General features: G+C 36.4%; 2 protein-coding genes across 11 annotated transcripts in view; one reads left to right on the forward strand and one right to left on the reverse strand.

Annotated features, from left to right (window-relative positions):
* The window catches only part of ATL1 (atlastin GTPase 1), an 86,878-nt gene extending 84,607 nt beyond the window's left edge, over window positions 1-2,271 (forward strand). For 7 of the 8 annotated variants that reach the window (XM_006160521.2, XM_006160522.3, XM_014592425.2 and 4 more), the window contains one exon: window positions 1,230-2,270. In XM_006160521.2, coding sequence (XP_006160583.1) covers window positions 1,230-1,340 — 111 coding nt within the window. In that variant the 3' untranslated portion in view covers window positions 1,341-2,270. Of the gene's footprint in view, window positions 1-1,229 lie in introns of all 8 variants that reach the window. The other variant, XM_006160520.2, reaches the window with a different exon arrangement.
* Window positions 1-19,755, reverse strand: part of SAV1 (salvador family WW domain containing protein 1) — a 35,716-nt gene that overhangs the window by 9,116 nt on the left and 6,845 nt on the right. For 2 of the 3 annotated variants that reach the window (XM_027776621.1, XM_006160518.2), the window contains exons 3-4: window positions 12,834-13,104; window positions 8,937-9,080 (exon numbers count right to left, since the gene is read on the reverse strand). In XM_027776621.1, coding sequence (XP_027632422.1) covers window positions 8,937-9,080; window positions 12,834-13,104 — 415 coding nt within the window. Of the gene's footprint in view, window positions 1-3,774; window positions 4,256-8,936; window positions 9,081-12,833; window positions 13,105-19,755 lie in introns of those variants that run through there. The other variant, XM_006160517.3, reaches the window with a different exon arrangement.

The raw sequence follows: 19,755 nt of genomic DNA on the forward strand, positions 1-19,755 counted from the left end.
AAAAAAAAAACCTTTCTCTTTCCCTCTCATTAAAACATAAAAAAGTAAATATATCGGAACAAGTATGTAACTAAGATACAATGTTGCACCAATATGTATTCATAGAACTAAAGGTGGTACCATTCAGATTTAATGCCCTAAGATCAAAAGGAAAAGATACACAGACTCAGAAATGATAGAAGTTTAATGCAATTTCCTAGGAAATCATTATTGTTTGAAGGATAGCAAGCTCTTACCTAAATTTAAAAATATGCAGACTCTAGACTCCAGAACTAAGTCATAAAAGTCAGTCAAAACCAGTCTGTGATTCAGAGGGGATGAATCTTATACACTAGCTGAGGGGGGAAAACAAAGATATTTATGGATACATATGAAGCAGTATACACTATGCAAAAAGTCCTGATTCAAACAGTCAAACGGACACAAAGAACAATCAGAGGGAAAAGATTTTCTGAGAAAGTATTTCTGAATAAGATTTTTCCTTTTTTAAAGAATTATTATTACTATTATTTAATTTGCAATAGGGCACGTGTGCTGACCAGAGAAAGACAGAGACAGAGAGGGAAAATGAGAAAGCAAGCTGCCAAGTCTGGGATTTGAACCTTGGTTGGCCATGTGGGAGTCTAATGCCTTAACCATCATGTCACCCACTGGTTCCCTGAATGAGGTTTTATGTAAGATATGAATGGAAGTAACAAAAACAAGCCAAGGGTGTGTAAAATGAGGGTTCCCAATGTGGTGGGAGAGGGATATCATATATGCTTAGCTGCATGACCATATCAGAAAATGATGGAGAAGAAAATTGGGCCCATTCCAGAAAATATAGTGGAAGCCCAGAGTGCAAGAGAACTAGCAACATATAATAGTTACTGGCAGTCACATAATTTATCTGAAACTGATAATAATTTGCAATATGAGTTCTCAACAAAACCCTGCAGCCTAAAGTTTGGAAAACTGCTTCAAGAGGTATGCAAGGTAAAAGGAAACGATCTGAGACTAAAGCTCCACAAAGATCCATCCACAAAAGTGTTAACACACACACATACAGGAGAGCTGGAAACAATTGTGAGTTTTAAGATACTAGGTATTAATGTATATTTGATATAGAGTAATGCTACAAAGATTCCAAATTCAGCATGCTAAATTTTTTAGTCTATCAACTAAAAAGGAACAATTTTACATCTCTGTATTTAATAAAATGTTTTATAATCTTGATTCTTATATTCTAGGCTTTATATAAGCTCTACAGTGCAGCAGCAACCCACAGACATCTGTATCATCAAGCGTTTCCTGTACCAAAGTCAGAATCTACTGAACAATCAGAAAAGAAGAAAATTTAACCCAATTTTTAAAATACAGGTGCATGACAAATTGTCAGTTAAATATTCAGTTTTATGTCCTCATGCAAACATTCAAAGAGCTTCCATCAAAACAGTAAAATACCAAACACCTCTGAATACTGCAAAATGGCTGTGTTCTTTTACTTCAGTGTTTAATAAGCAGATGTATGTATGCATGGTTATATCTTTTGTTAACATGTACAGTTCCTTGATTTCATTTTCAAATATGCTGTTACAAAGTGTGTGTCTATTTATGATGACAGTACATGTGTTCTGCTTGAATTTGCCAAATTCTACTATTGGGTTATGATTAAACCATTTAGTGATATCATTCCATGTTTGGATACGCTCATTTAATTTCTACAGAAAAAAATTTAAATTACTTTGCATAGCAAATTATTAAAGCACAGCATCATGACTCAGCAGGCTCGATTTAATATGTATCATATTACAAATACCATCACTTATTTTAAACACATGTAAGAGCTTTTCAGTTGCTTTACCAAAAAATATATATTGCTTCTTTTATACTATGATTTAATAATATAGAATATAAACCTCTTGATCAAAAATGCACAAAAGATCTCTCTATATGTATTTGAGTTTCACTGCATTGTATATTTTTTCATTTGGTACACAAAGAAATGTATCCTTCATAGGTTTATTCTTTTAACAAGTCAACTATTATTAATTAAAGTTTACTCTGGTTCCTAAGATTAAAAACAAATGCTTACTGAATTTGAAAATGTTTGGCAGGTTTCTCTCTCTCTTCAAAAATTAAAAATGCAGTTCTTTAATGCTGACATTGCACATGTAAGTTTCTGTATTAAAAGCACACCCTGTTATGCTGATACCTTTATGTACCTTCCACTTCTTTTTTAAAATTTATTATTTTTTTAATATACATTAAATCACATTGTTTAGCTTACAAAGTGAACATTTCAATATGTGAACATTTCTCCCCAGTCCAGTTGATCAAAATATCTTCAACAGATAGCACCACACCGCCCTGTCCTGTCAATGCTCTGCCTCTGTATACCCCTTCTTTTAAACCAGTGATTTTATACTGTATCTCTAATGACTAAAATCTCTAGTGTAGTTTTTCAGAGCAGACCTCTTAAAGGGGGAAAAAAAAAAAAGAAGTGTGGTAATAAAAAATGTATGTCTTATCTGGGAAGCCCAAACAGTACATTTTGAGAAATGGCTATGCCTTAATGAAATTGAATGGCAACATAAAGTAAGGAGTAATAGGAAAAACCAACTACGATGGAAAAGTGTGTGGGTTCATAAGATACATAAACTTTTATCTGAGAAAAGTCTAATCACCAATTCAGCAAGTTACGTTTTTCCAGTGTTAAAATTCTACTGTGATTATACTGTATCCTTTGTCTATGGGCCTTTTGAACAGAAAAATATTTATAGCACTAAATCTAAAACACAGATACTAACACCACACATTTAGTTTCCACAAAAATATATTTAATGAGCTTGTTATATAAAATCAAACACTTAACATTTTCAACATTTTATCAATATTCAAATTCTTATCAATATTCCAAATTCACTGCTAATTGGGAGTGCTTTGTATTTTAAAAGACTGTGTAAACTAAAAAGTATTTACATATTTACAACACATGGAATATAAAGAAAGAGCTATTTCAATTAATGTTGAAATTCACAGAATTCTAGAAATTACAGGTCAGAAGTATCATAAATGTGCCTGCAATCAAATGTGCTATGATAATTACAAACAATATCTTAACAACTATGAAACCAAAAGAGGAAAAATACTGGAAAGGAAATAACGCAGTTTTAAAGTTCTGTGACAAACATTTAGAAGATTAAAAAAAGAAATATAAAATTGATTTCATGACTACATTTCCTTACAGAGTCCCTGATTGTCATGTCTGGCTGCATAACCCAGTCTGTCAGAAGGCAGTGAGTGTGCGATGCTCCTGCGAGCCCTCCCTGTCTCGTCGGAGCTGTGCCAACACAGGGAGAGCCCGGCACGAAGTGATGGAGTAATGCAAGCAATGGAGAGTGCTGCACACGTCCCCACACGGGCGAAGGCCTTATGCTTAAATTCATTCCTGAAAGATGTAAAGGCCCTTCCCCCTTTCACACCAAAACTACCTTCTCAACATGCTTTAAAAAGGGTTCCTTACATTTGGGGGGTGGGGTGGTGGAAACACCAACCATACACATCATATATAGTTATTTATTACAGTAAAGGTTCCAAATCCTATTTTATATTTGGAACTATACATGGTAATACGTAAACCATTCTACTCTAGACAATATTTCACACTAAAGCAGTAAACATATTTTAAAAAATACTGCATAGATCCTCTCTTGCTTTTTCTTTTTTAAAGAAAAGTACTACTGTTGTATGACGTTACCACGTGACCATTTCTCACTTAATATCTGGTTATAATGAAACTTTTTGCTGCATCTTTATTTAACAATATCCAAAGCAGTTTCCTAATATACATTTGAAAGTGTCTGCCATATTGGCTTTTAAAATGATACACTCATTTTTTTGTTGTTCGATAAAATAAAATTTCTAACAATAAAGTATATGTAAAATTAGAATTTTATAATTCCTAAAGAGTAAGCTGCCTTTATTAACCAAAGTATTTATTTGCAGTTTTTCATCTGTGAAAATATTTAAAGCTTTTACAAAACTTAAATTTTATTTTAAAAAAAAATTAACTTAAAAATTCTTGCCATGTTGCTGGGCATACCATTGCTGTCTCTGCTTGCGGTTTTCCAACTCTGTAAGAAGAGCCTGTCTGTAGGCTTCATACATTTTAACAATCTGTTCCAATTCTTTCATAAAGAGCAACTTTAACATTCCCTGGTATGTATCCAGGTCAGCCAGCTGGAAGAGTTCCCACTTCAGAATGTGGTCATATCTGGTTTAAAACATAATTGTACATGTGTTCATGATGCATGAACAGATATCATATATTTATAGCAATAAACTATTTTAGGGACCAGCAGTTAGCGTAATGAACTCCCATTTAGTTGACCGCGGTTCGAATCCCGGACCTGGTGGCTTAAACTCACGCGGGGCAAGTGTGCATGCGTGCCCAAGATCCTGAGGAGAATGGAGGAGAAGGGATTGTGGCATGGCCATACCCCCAGGGGGTGATTTCTTGCTTTCTGTCTGTCTGTCTCTGTCTTTTTGACGAACACACATGCCCTGTAGCAAAAAACCTCTCCAAAAAAATTTTTAATAGCTACTTTATATAACGGAACAAATCGTAAGCTTTAAGTAAAAAGAACAGATTAACTGCAATTTAAATACATTACATTTTACAGAAAGGAAGAAACTGCTATTATTTCATTTCAATTTAAGTTAAATACCCATTTCTTTTAAGTATGTTATTCTATTGTTAATATTAGACAATTATGAACACAAATTTCAAACTACAGTTCTATAATTTCTGAAGAATGCATTCTATGCTATTCCAAAGTTAACTGTTAGGAACTACAATGTACTTGCAAACGATAATGCACAAAAATGGGCAAAGTCATTTGTGTCATTCGTACTGACAGATCTTTTTGAGGAATGTGGTTCATTATAGCAAACAAGGTACCAAGTAGGAGGAGGAGTGAAGAGGAACCATCCTCATTCGTGAACTGAGTATTTCCAAGGTTGAAATAAATAGAAAAGAACTTTAAAAGCAAGAATAAACTCTTTTCAAAATGAGAGCCTAAGTAGATGGTGCAGGAGTCCACAATGCAGCACAGGATTCATATAAGATTTATATACCTACACTTACAAAGGTAAGTGGGTCACATGCTGAGAGATGGAAATGTGCAACCAACTAGTATATAACTTCATTTTGGGCTGAAGAGACCGAAAGACAGCACTCTACTTCAATTTTCTCATTTTAAAGATGAAAACACTCAAAACTAAAGAGGCTATCTCTTGTAAGAGTAGTCATTAGAAGTTCAGAAAGGCGAGAACTGTGGACCAAAATGGTTTAGAGTAGTGGTTTTGAATGTTAAGACTAGACAAAAGAACTTGAACTAGGGGGCAAAGCATGTACCTATATAATACCGAAACGGTACCTTTCAAATCATATTGCACAGCAGACATAATAAGCTTTGACTACAAATTCCATGAATTTATCTTGATCTTTAATTATTACTTGTGGTATTTCCTACCCAATGGTTCTTTGCTTGGTAATTCATTTACCATTTTATTCCAAAAGAATTATACATCTAGTATGTTTTAAAAATATGTTTTTGAGGGACCAGCAGTTAGCGTAATGGCTATGTTGCTGAGCTCCCACGTAGTTGACTGCGGTTCGCGTCCCGGACCCAGTGGCTTAAAACTCACGCCGGGCGCGTGTGCATGCGTGCCCAAGATCCCAAGAGGAGAATGGAGGAGAAGGGATTGTGGCATGACCATCCCCCCTGGGGGGTGATTTCTCGCTTTCTGTCTGTCTGTCTCTGTCTGTCTGGCGAGTGCATGCGCCCTATAGCGAAAACCTCTCCAAAAAAAAAGAAAGAAAAGAAATATTTTTCTTGTTAAAGATAAATTTTGTTAAGTTTATCCTATGCTTCAATTTATAGTAATAACATGCATTACTTACTTTTGTAAGCAAACTGACTTAGAAACATAACTTTACAAAACTTAAATCAAAATTTAGAACATAATCTGCTTCTATTAATATTTATAAGTGTGTTGGTAAGTTACTGCTAGAGGCAGAATTATAGAATTTCAGGAAGTTAGAAGACTCGCAATTGTTTGGAAGAAACAAGTTAATTTTAGGGCAAAAACTTTTTACTGAGGTAAGTAACTGATTCTTTCTTATCTAATTTGCAGATAACTGCTCACCCTTTGTTGGTTAGATAATATTAACCATTTCCATCCTCTCTAGAGACAAAAAATCGAATCAATTAGAGAGAAACAGCTTTTCAGAGCTCTTGTTTTAAGTTCTTGTTTGTTTTTTTAGATTTTTGCCATAGGACACCTGTACTTGCTAGAAAGAAACAGAGAGAGATGGAGTGTGAGAAATAGCCCCTAAGGGGGTATGGCCATGCAGAAACACTTTCTCTGGTACTCTCCTCTCAGAATTTTGGGTATGCAGGAACATGTGCCCAGTGTGTTTTTCAAGTGACCAAGTCCAGGACTTGAACCTGGAGTCAGCCGTGTGGGATCTAATGCCTTAAGCACCATGCCACCTGCTGACCCCTTGTTTAAGTTTTTAAGCAGTGAAGAAGTACTTACTATTTTTTTTTTTTCTGGTATGTTCCATTCTGGAAGATTTCCAAACTTTTTGTTAGTTTTGTTAAGTTTTACAGTTAACTCACAGAACCAGAGTTGAAAGTGACTTTAATCTTTGGGCACCTGTTTCTTTTCATAAGAAATCAGAAGTCCCATTTAGGTACTATTCTCCCCTCTCTCAAATAAAAGCTTACTGTTACTTGTTTTTAACGACGACTATAAAGTAAAAATAACCCTCTCCTTAATCTTATCAGCCCTCAAAATAACTAAGGTTAAGAGTTGTACATACACACTTCCAGACTTAAGGATATAAATCTATACACACATGTAATTTAAAAGCAGCATATAAACCACAGGCTATATACAATAGATTGCCAAGTAGTATCAAGTAGTATCAAGTTCTAAGCAAGACAAGAAATAATTTTAAAATCTCTAGGCTGAAGGCGTATGCACACACATGTAGAGGAATGGAAATTTCATAGAATACACATTATGTATTTTTGTAATAATATATATAACTTAGATCAGTCTTGGCTTAATATCCTGAAAATTTTATTTTAAATGATTATCCCTTAAAGTAACAAAATGCTACTATTTCGAAAAAGTATATATGTAAGATTTTATATTCAGGACCAGCAGTTGGTGTAATGGCTATGTTACTGGACCTCCCATGTAGTCGACCGCAGTTCAAGTCCCAGACTTGGTGATTTAAACTCACACCAGGCGCGTGTGCGTGTGTGAATAAGACCCCGAGAGGAGAATGGATTGCGGCATGGCTGTCCGCTTTGGGGGTGATTTCTTGCTTTCTGTCTCTCTGTCTCTCTCTGTCTTTCTGGTGAGCACACATGCCCTATAGCAAAAAAACTCTCAAAAAAAAAAAAAAAAAAGATGTTATATTCATATTTCAATAGCTAAGACTTAGTTTATTCCAAATTCAGTATTTAATCACCTTAAACTCTCTAAATCTCTTCTTTCGGCTGTTTTGGTTTCTGAAATTACAGAAGGCATATAAAAAGGCTATAAAAAACATTAACTGAATATTTATATATATATATATATATTTGTTATAAATATATGCAATTATGTGTAAAATGTTTAGCAATGTACCAATAATTTAAATACTGCTCAGTAAATGATGATTATTAAATAGGAAAGTAGCACTGACAAAAGTTAAGAGCATGGTCTTTTGAAATCAAGGTTCATAAGCTACCACTTAATAGTTGTGTGCTCTTAATATAATTTGAATATGTACTTCTGTTCTTCCTGAAGAATGAAGCCCTTTGAAGCAAAAATTTAATTTATTCATAACTAAATTTTAAGAACAGTGTGTACCCTACCTCACAACAGGTTCCTATAATTACCCTCAACGACCTTGGCAAACTCATAGCCATCTTTAAAAACACAGACCACGCAGTTTTCCTCTTGAGCACAGCTTTTCTTGCTCCATTCACAGTAAGAAACCATCACAAGGGCTTATGCAAGGCAGTCACTGTACCACATGCTTTCTAAAAGCTACACCACGTGGAGTAAAGTAGATTATCATTCCTGTGTTTTAGTAGAGGAAAAATACCTGGATAAAAGTTCTGTAACTTGTCCAATGCCCTTCAGGAAGTAGGTGACACAGCCAGAAATCACACTCAGTTTCCCTTCTTTAATTTCAATTTCCCATTGAATTCTTAATATTCTTATGAAGAGGTATTATTATTATCCCCAATTTGCAGAAGACAAACTAAGTTAAATACCCAGCCCACGGTTAAAATTAAAAAGTGTGAGTGAACTCTTATTTTTCACCCTAGAACTCACAGCCACTATGCTATACAAGTATACTTCTTCAACATACCCTCAATACCCTTGCGTCCTAATTTGTTTCACCTAGGAATCTAGGACTTACCTACTACAAATACTGTTTCATGTATTTACAAGTTAATTTTCCCCTATGAGAATGTAAGCTACTGCTTTTTTTTAAAAAAGGATTTTGGGGATGCACACGCAAGTTCCTGGTGTGATTTTCAAGACACTGGGTCCAGGACTCAAACTGTGGTCAGCCATGGAGGAATCCAGCACCTTAACTACTACCCCAAATGCTGGCCTCATAGAATGTAGGCTTCCTACTGTATTCTTAATAACAGAGGTCTGCACACAGAGAAGGGAAAATTCAATAAATGTTTGCAGAATAATTCTCATAAATGATTTCTGAACTCTAAGCTGTGATATCATTTCTTCTAGCAAAATATTACTTAGAAGCCCATATTATTAAGAGAAAAACATAGTGCTACTTGGGTTAAGCAGCCCAGAAACTCCACTCACTCTCTACTTTCCCCTCAAACAAAATTTGTACTGTTAGGTTCACTTACTTCACAGGGGCTCGAGCATAAACCTGAAGCCAGTCGGGAATTTCTGCAGTATGATATGGATTTGCAGGTACCAGAAGGGACTGATTTCTTTCCGTTTGCTGTGGCTGGTATGTGACAGGAGGTGGTTGGTCATAACGAGGCACACTAAGAAGAAGAATTGGTATTCATTAGGATAAAGGTCCTAAATCTAAAAAGAAATTAGAAAGAACAAATATTTAAGCATCTTTCAACATGCTTCCTGCCAACACTGACCTCCTTTCATCACCTAAAAGATAACTTCCTATAATAAAAGTCTAGTTTTCTTTACTCTACTATTGAGAAATAAAACGCTTTCTCTTGGGAATTGGTACGCCTGCATGTGATGGATATAAACCCAAGGTAAATCTTTGTGTGTGGGGGTTCTCCTTTGAGAAAGCCGGGGAGAAAAGAGGAAGAGCAAGAGAGGCAGAGACAGGCATCCCTGACAGCATCTCTGTGCAGTGATCTTTCTGCCCCCGCCTCCCAATTAGCCAGGACCATGAGAGCACACAGTCTGCGTGTTCAGCTTGCCCTGGGGACTCAGTCTGTGCCTCTCCTGTAGCTTCTAGCATCCCAAGCAGTGATGCTACCTGTGTGCCACCCTAACCATTTTTTTAAAGAAATATTTTTGCTATAGGGTGTGTATGCTCACTAGAGACAGAAAAACAAAGAAATCACCCCCCAGAGAGGATGGCCACAGCACAATCCCTTCTCTCCTCCATTCTCCTCTCAGGATTTTGGGCATGCATGCACACATGCTCAATGTGAGTTTTCAGCCGCCAGGTCCAGGACTCAAACCATGGTCAACTACGTGGGAGTCCAGCAATATAACCATTATATGGTCTCATACTTTACTATATATATATATATTTTTTTTTTTTTGAGAAGTTTTTGCTATAGGGCACGTGCGCTCACCAGAAAGACAGAGACAGAGACATAGAAAGTGAGAAATCACCCCCCTGGGGGGGATGGCCACACTGCAATCCCTTCTCCTCCATTCTCCTCTCGGGATCTTGGGCGCGCATGCACACACATGTGCACGTGCGCCTGGCGTGAGTTCAAGCCACCGGGTCCGGGATTCGAACTGCGGTCGACTACATGGGAGTTCAGCAACATAGCCATTACACTAACTGCTGGTCCCAAACTTTACATATTTTTAAGAGATTTATTTTAGCTGGTATTTATTCTTTTCATAGAAGATTATAAAAAAGTTCGAGCTAAGTTGTAATGTCTACAAAGAGGCTTAAAACTAGAATCATACGTTTTCATAATAACTGTATAGTAATTAGCTGTAAATTCATATTGGAAAGGTTGATGGTTTCCCTCAAAATGAGAACAGATGTTTTCTTCCTCCTATAAACTCAAAAGGGGGGGAGGGGCCAAGATACAAAGTCCAACAAGGATGGACTTGAAATATCCACATTAAATGTTATCTTTATCTATTTTTTATACCTTAAGAGAACAGATGGGAGTCTTGGTTGAATAGAACCATTTTAAATCATAGAGACTTAAGATCTGATATAAGTTCATGTTAATTCTAACAAACTGTGTATGCTGCAGGGAGGGAGAAGAGTGAGTTAATTGGGGATGTGCTGATGAAAGCAGTAAGCCACTAGGAGCTTAAAGACGTAATACTGGGATATATCAGAGATGACACCAGGAGGAGTCTGCCTCCAAACAGAAAGATATACGTGCATATCAGAAAAAGCTGCCCCTTATTAAACTGGCATTAAAATGAGGACTGGATTATACTGTGATTAGCAATTTAAAGACCAATGTGTAAACGGCACTGAATCTTATCTTCGACTATTCTTTGTAAGAAGGTCCAAAAGGAAGAATATTCCTTGATAGCACAGTTGGGAGATGGGGAAGACCTGAGGCTTGGAGGTCAGATATGCCTGGGTTTTAGCCTGAGTTGGCACTAACGCAGTGTACAAAGATAGGCTGGGGCCAGCAGGTAGCATGGTGGTTAAGGCGCTGGACACTCCCACATGGCTGACCATGGTTCGAGTCCCGGACAAAGTGGCTTGCTTTCTCACTTTCCTTCTGTCTGTCTGTCTTTCTCTGGTTAAATAAAAAAATAAATAAATGAATAAGTAAAATAAAATAATTCTTAAAAATAAAAGATAGGCAAAACTGCTTCACTTCTCTAGGCATCAAACTCCTTATGTGTAAAAGTGGAATAGTAATACACACCACATAGAGTTGTTGACAGAATTAAACAAGCTAGTTTTTGTCCATAGTCTTGTATATGATTGGCATAATATAAACAACTGATTAGCCAGTAATACTACCCAGGTGAGCTTAAGGACAATATTTTATTTTCTCCTATTTAACCTCTACAGCATTACTGAAAGAATCAACGTAATTATGAAAGTGCTTTGTAAACTATAAAATTCTATAATAAAGTTAATGATGAGTAAGAGAAAAGTAAACCCTCAAATTTGGTTATCTGGTTCTTCTCAAAAGAGGACAATCTCCATAGTTCAATAAATAATGGGTGCTACTAAATAAAATCATTGGAAAAAAGTGATTTTTTTCAGAGTCTGAATTAATTAACCCAAATGTATAAAATAATTAAAGCAACACAGTAACGAGGATTACAATGGTTCCAAAAAAATACAAATGTCCACTATAATTAAAAATCTGAATTATAATGATGATACTGCACAACATCTGATATGTTATGCACTGTTAGTCTTTTTCTTTGCAGTGTGTGTGGTGTTTGAGCTGTATCCCAGTTCTCCTGCCTCAGCCTCCCAGCCAGAAAGACCATGAGCATGAACCCCATGTTCAGCTCCTTTAGATGAGGTCTGACTATGCTGCCACCACGGGCCACAAGTTTATAATCTTCCTGCCTCAGCCTCCTCGGTAGCTGGGATTACAGGCATGTGCCACTGCACTTGGACTGAGAATTAACCTGAGCCTCCTGTGTGGCTTCAGCCTGCCAAGCAGCAGCATCTAGTGCAAACAGCCACAACTGGGTCAAACCTATTTTTAATCTTATAGCTCAGTTCTTGAAGCTCCAACTTACAACATACCTCAAAACGTGTATCACTCACATGTCAATGCTCAAGGACTACAGATAACTGGCTACGGTATTAGACCACATACAGCTAAAAGTCTGGCAACAAACCAGATCTACTGATAAGCCCGGTTTCAATCAAAATAGCCCAGAGAATCACTGGCTATATTTATTAAGCAGATCCAGGATGTTTTGTCCAGTCCCAACTTTTATCTTGTCTCATAACAGTAAGAATAGAACATAAAATCATGTCTGAAATTGAGTAAAAACATCAAAATTTGTAACTCAAAACTATACTTTGACTTATTAGGAGGTAGTTTTTTTTATCATTTATAGAAATTTAAATGTGAAGAAACTGATGTTTTATTTATTTATGCCAATTTCTGGGAATCTATAAAAAAATATTCTAGAATATTAAAACTAAATTTGGGGGCCAGAAGGTGGAGTGGTAGCTAAGGCAACAGATTTACACATGGCCAACCATGGTTGGAGTCCCTGACCTGACAGCTTGAAATTCAAGCCAGGCGCATATGTGTGCGAGTGCAAAATCCCAGGAAGAGAATGGAAGAAGACACTGTGGGGTGGTGACCATCCCCCCAGAGGTGATTTCTCACTTTTCCTCTCACTCCCTCTCTTTCTCTCTGGTGAGTGCATGCACCTTATGATAAAAAACATGGAAAAAAAATTACTTATGTCATGCATTACTGAAGTCCAGAGAAAAATGTATTAAGTTGGAAAAGAAAGCTTTTAAATCTCAAATTTCAGATGTCCTTCTCTTTGATGAAAATATGTGTTCAAAACCTAACATTAGACAATCTCAAAACAAAACACTGAAAATAAAGTTGATACTCTACCTAGGAGCACAGGGATGTCTGTATTGAGCCTTCTTATTTGTGTGATCTACATAATAGGTGCCAAATTCTGATGACTCAACTCGCTCCCATCCAGGAGGAAGTCCTTCTCGCTCAAGAGGATGGCTCCAGTGGGTTGTATTTGTGTTGTGATCTATATAATATTTCCTCCCTCTCATGGTCCAGTCCACAGACCAGCCAGGAGGAAGGGGTAAATCTTCAGAACCATGGTTAGTTAAATTTCCTAAAGATGTAGCAGCAACTCTCCCAATACCTGAGGGGAAAAAAGGGAAAAGCAGAACAATTATTCACAGCTAAAAAATATGCTAGTTGAGAAACACATAATGAACTAACTTGATTACACTGTTCAGTTAAAATTCATGATTTTGATACATCTGATGTTAACACTGCTTAATAATAAAACAAAAGAATGGACTACTTTATAGATAAATCTCAAGTGCTTTCTAATAAGTGAGAAAATCAGATTCAAAAGGCTATCTCCTCTGTTATTCTGTTTATATGATATTCTGGAAAAGGTCAGAATAAAGAACTGAAAACAGAAAAAAACAAAACAAAAACAAAAACAAAAACCCAAATAGCCAAGTAAATGTTAAAGAATATTTTAATGTTCCTGTATTATTCTTAGAATTTGCTATAAGTTTAAATTATTTTCAAATAAAAGGTAAGAAAATGTAAAAAAAAAAAAATCATGATTTTGTAGTTATAAAGTTTTTCATAAAATTAGTCAGTATTATCATTATTAAACTACAAAAAAGAGGGAGGAACTAAACTCTGAAATTAGAGTCTTTCTTTTGTTGCTGTAGTTGTTCCTGCTTCCCTCATTAGACTATATAAACATTTACCTAGTTCTTAAGTATGTATACTAATACAAGAAAATAAAACTGCACCTCATTCGAGATTTAAAATTTAAGAATTCATCTTTAAAAAATGTAAAAATGAAATTGTAAAACCATTCCTAGTGTACAATGTCTTAAAAATAATTTAGGTAGGCCAGCTTGTGGCATGGTGGTTGAGGCAGCTGAATCCTACCTGGTCAACCAACCATGCAATTCACGTCTTAGATCCAGCAGCTTGAGAAACATGCTAGGAACGTGCCTGTGCCCAAACTCCAAAAAGGAGGGAGATGGGGGAGAAGAGAATATGGCCTTACCATGCCTCATCGGGGAGAGGCAGTGCTTTTTACTTTCCCTCTCCCTTCCTCCTTCCCTCTTTCTCTACCCCAAGGGAGTGCACACGCCCTCTGGCAAATTGAAATGATCTGGCTGCACTCTAGAAGTATTAAATAAGCTTAAGGTAATAGAGTATAAATCCAACATACAAAAGTCAAGTGAATATCAAAACACTGACAATAAACACTTGGCAACAAAAGTTACTGAAATAACACCATTTATAAAAGTTCCAAACCACCAAATATATATAAATAAATATAAATCTGACAAAACACATACAGGATCTGTACACTGAAAACTATGAAGCACTGATGAAAGAAAGGAAAACCACCTACCACATTAATGGATTAGAAAACTCAACATAGTTAAGATGGCAATCCTCCTCAATGATCTTTCTGTTTAAAGTAATTCCAATCAAAATCTCAGCAGAGTTTTTGTAGACATAGATATTAGACAAGCAGACTTTAAACTGTATATTGAAAGGTAAAAGAACTAGAGTAACCAAAACAATTGTTAAAATAAAGAATAAAGTTGAAGGATAACATTTTGACTAGACAGATGTCCCTCTGAAAACACCTACTATAAATAGATTTCTAACTATATCATTATTAAAAACAAAAGCTATTATTGTAATTAAAAACTATACAGAATTGGGACCAGCATTTAGTGTAATGGCTATGTCGCTAGACTCCCATGTAGTCGACTGTGGTTCGAGTCTCGGACCCGGTGGCTTAAACTCACGCCGGGCGCATGTGCGTGCATGCCCAAGATCCCGAGGGGAGAATGGAGGAGAAGGGATTGTGGCGTGGTCATCCCCCCTGGGGGTGATTTCTCGCTTTCTGTCTCTCTCTCTCTCTCTGTCTTTTTGGTGAGTGCATGCACCCTACAGCAAAAACCTCTCAAAAGAAAAAAAAAACTATACAGACTTAAAGATTAAGATTGTGACAATTTCATTCTTTCATTTATAAAATCCGGACTTTTAAAAAAGAATTATTTATTTAAATTTATTTATTTATACATACACACAGACACACACACACATCTGGCCAGAGAGAGAGAGAGAGAGAGAGATTGAGAAAGCAAGTCACTAGCTCCAGGACTCGACCTACAGCCAGCCATGTGGGGGTCCAGTACCTTTAACCACCATGCCACCTGCTAGCCCCTAAAATCCAGATTTCTATATACTGAACTTGCCAAAATCTACTTAATATTATTCAAATAATATTAGGTCCCAAAACCATATTTGAACTATGATAAATCTGAAATTCACATTTAGAGAAAGAGCAAAGATCTTTCTGTAAAAAGCCTCCTTTTTAAACCTTGACAATTTGATAAAGGAATCACGAAGTCTCCAAAGTTCCAAATAGGCTCATCAGCTTTACAAATGCCATGTATCACAATCATGATTCTTAACTCTTTCAAAGATATCTACAAATAATTTCAAGACACATCCCACCTGAACTTACTTTTTTTTTGGTTTTAACATACATGCACTCTTCTCAGAGAGAGACAGAAAGAGAGAAAAAGAGAGAAAGAGGAAGGAAGAACCATTCTCCCCAGTGGGCCACAGCCACACTGCACTCTCTGTGCCTCCATCTAAACCTTCCATGATGATTTTGGGTCCATGTGCACATACACACATATCCAGTATGTTTTCAAGCCACCAGGTCCGGGATTCAAATCACAGTTGGCTATGTGGGATATGGCTCCCAATACACAGTGCTTAACCACTGCACCACGGGGCTAGCCCACCCCCACCTGTACTTTTTTAAAGAGCCATATGCACTAAATTTTTCCTAAACAATTGGGTCATCTGAAAAGTCATGATTCATTTTTGCATAGAAAAACACAGAAAAATACATCGTGACTTTTCCGATGACCTGATATTATTAGGAATAATTTTATAAAACCTGATAAAATGAATGTACAACACAAAGAAGTTGGAAACCACTGATCTAAATCATAAAACATTATTAGTAGTAGAAGCCTAGCAGATGTCAAGCTCTAGCATATCATACCTCTACTCTAAATTCCACCATAAAGCTAAAACTTAAATAATCAAATATGACAAATCTAGAAAAAGCAAGGAAGAGCACATAACACTCTTTAAAGGGCACAAGCACTAATAGTTATGAATTTAAATACTTCCCTGGCCCTGTGAAATATATTTTATTTCACACACCAAACTTCTCTATGAGGTAATATTAACATTATCAATTTTGAAATAAACAAAGGTTTGGGACCAGCAGTTAGCATAATGGCTATGTTGCTGAACTCCCATGTAGTCGACCACAGTTTGAGTCCTGGACCCGGTGGCTTAAACTCACGCCGGGCGCATGTGCGTTTGTGCCCAAGATCCTGAGAGGAGAATGGAGGAAAAGGAACTGCGGTGTGTCCATCCACCCCCCAGGGGGTGATTTCTCGCTTTCTGTCTCTGTCTTTCTGGCAAGCGCATGTGCCCTATAGCAAAAACCTCTCCAAAAAAAAAGAGAAAGAAACAAAGGTTTAATAAGTAAGTTCTTTTACCAATGGCCATGGATGATATAAGGCCAAATGACAAACTTACTACTAACCATGTAATCTTAGCAACAAAAGAACAACCTAATATGACAAATATGATCGTCATTAATTAAAAAAAACAGCAAGCTACTATTTTGAAGTAAATTGGTACAGAAAAGGAGAACTTCAGTTTCTGAGTTATAAAGAAAAAAAGCTAGTTTTCCACAAGTTTAATTAGTCCTAGTAAAGAATAAGTAGCATTTATAAATAATCCTCAAAACAGCTTCCATTTGCGGGAATTAACTGCACAAACACCTTCCATTAATACAAAATAAAGTAAAACATTCATAAACGAAATATATAATGTACCAAAGACATAGGTAAAGTACAATGTTATGCTCTCTTCTAAACTTTAATATTCATGCCTCCAAAGAACTTAATTTCATACAACTATCTATGAGACCTCAAAATTTCTAGTTTCCAAATTTTGTAGTGGCAATAAAGACTGAACTGGAATCTGGAACGCCAGTGAAGTTCAACAAAATTCACAATAACAGATGCTAAGCATTATAGCGCATGTTATAATCAAGATGTTGATAAGAGATCTTAGTATTGAAACAACTGTTCTTTCTCTGCAAAATAATTAAGAGACCAGCAGTTAGCGTAATGGCTATGTCACTGGACTCCCATGTAGTCGACTGTGGTTCGAGTCCCGGACCTGTTGGCTTAAACTCACACCAGGTGCGTGTGCATAAGTTCCCAAGATCCCAAGAGGAGACTGGAGGAGAAGGGACTGCAGCATGGCCATCATCCCTGGCGGGTGATTTCTCACTTTCTATCTCTGTCTCTCTGGCAAGCGCACATGCCCTATAGCAAAAAACAAACAAACAAACCAATCTCTCCAAAATAATTAAGATAAAGGTGTGTCTATAAAGATAATCAAAAGATGATTCTCATTTACTAAATATTTATCTATTTATTGGAATAAATATGAATCTGATTTTTTTGTAAAGCCTGAATACGTAATATTTTAATTTATATAAGTTGATTTCTATATTAAAACTTTTTAAAAAGTCTGATATTTAAAACTGCACAGAACTAAATTGTTTTAAGTCCAAAACAAAAGGAATTCGATCTGCTTTTAATATTTCAACTAAAGATTTCCTGTTCACAGCCAGATGCCTTCCCTTGGCACATACAGATTGTGCTTGATTGTTATGATGGCCAACAATGTTAAAGGTCAAATTTCACAGCTATAGTAAAACTCTCTAGGCCCTAAAACCCTTTAACATACACAACTTGTTTCTATGTTTCTGCTAAATATAACAAGATGAAATTAATCCTTGCTATAAGATGTTTCCTGAAAGTAATAACTAATTGGCCTGACTCGCTACTGTCATTAAGTGATTACAAAACAATTTTTATGTATCTTTCTTATGTTTATTAGCAACAATCAAAATTTAATGTTTGTGAAAACAAATCTGTCTATAGCACATCCCTACCCAACCACGAACTTACTTTCTCCTTTCTATTCATTCAAATACTTAAACCTTTTCCAGCATAAATTTTGAAAATGTAAACCTCAGTCTTTTCACAATAAATTCAAGATATTTTCAGCTGTAAGATCATATTCAGATTTTCCCCTTCTGGAAAAGACAAATATCTTTTGTTTGGTTAATTACTGGTTATAATCTTTGCCAGCAAGTAAACAGATTCCTTCAAACTATTGTGTTTTTCCCCAAAAGGCAAAATATTAAAGCTATATTGCCCTAATATAAAAAAAACTCTATTAAATAAAATTTCTCAAGCAATGTACCAACTGCTCAATAAATACTTACCTTTTGGGGAGAGGTAAAGAATATTTTATTACCAGATTCTTTTTTTTTGGAGAGATTTTTTTCACTATAGGGCGCGTGCATTCGCCAGACAGACAGAGAGAGACATTAGAGACAGAAAGCAAGAAATCAACCCCCAGGGGGGATGGTCACGCCGCAATCCCTTCTCCTCCATTCTCCTCTCGGGATCTTGGGCACGCACGCACACGCGCCCGGCGTGAGTTTTAAGCCACCGGGTCCAGGACGCGAACCGCAGTCGACTACGTGGGAGTCCAGCGACATAGCCATTACGCTAACTGCTGGTTCCCATTACCAGATTCTTCAGATAACTTTATATATGATACAATCTGACATTACAGAGCCTGGTATAACACAAAACTCTGTCCTGGGTGCTACACATGCTCTCTGTCTCTCTCTCACACAGTCATCAGAATAAATAAATAAACTTTAATTTTTCAGCTGTGACTAGAGAGTTGTTCTGAAGTCTGTCTTTAAACTTATAAAACTGTCAGTGGAGCCAGCAGGTGGTATGGGTTTAAGGTGTTGGACTCGCATGTGGCTGACCATAGTTTGAGTCCGGGGCCTAGTGGTTTGCTTTCTCACTTTCTCTCTTTCTTTCTCTCTCTGGTGAGCACATGTGTCCTACAGCAAATTAAAAACAGTAAAAATTAATAAAAGTAAATAAATCGTTTTTAAAAATTATGTGAGAGTACTCCTAGAAAAGACTAATTTTCAGTAGCTTCTAAGATTACTCCTAGAAATAAAGGTCTTTCAGTGTTCCCTCAAAGATATTTTGTGAATCTGAACTTTAAAAGTAATCTTTCATAATTATATTCTTAAAGCTCAGACAGAAAAGTACCGTAAACTATCAGAGATGTTTGCAATGTAAGTAGATAGGAAAGGTAAGGACAAAGGACAACAAATAATCTATATAACGGTAAACATGATTATTCCTGCTCTATCCCAAATGAATATTAAGTCTCCAGACATAAAACCTATGAATTCATTCACACATTCAGGCATTTATATTTCTGAGCATTTCCTGTGTAGCCAGATGTTGGGCTAATCCTGACTCTTCTACTCCCTTTTCCCTCAAACCCTGCTAGTGGCCAACTTCCATTAATTTAAACGTGCCCCAATGTCAGTAGCTTCAGTAGCTTTTACAAATGTCAAAAGTATTTCAGGTCCTCATTATTTAAAATATAGCCACTGAACATGCACCAAATGAAAGAATATGGAGTTATTAAAACTAATCATAGGGACCAGCAGGTGGTGTGGTGGATAAGAGTGCTGGATTCGCACATGGCCAACCATGGTTCAAGTCCTGGACCTGGTGGCTTGCTTTCTCACTTTCCCTTTCTCTCTCTCTCACTCTCTCTCTCTCTCCCTCTCTGTCTCTCG

Source organism: Tupaia chinensis, unplaced genomic scaffold (genome assembly GCF_000334495.1).
Source record: "Tupaia chinensis unplaced genomic scaffold, TupChi_1.0 Scaffold000688_1, whole genome shotgun sequence".
NCBI classification, from domain to species: Eukaryota; Metazoa; Chordata; class Mammalia; order Scandentia; family Tupaiidae; genus Tupaia; species Tupaia belangeri.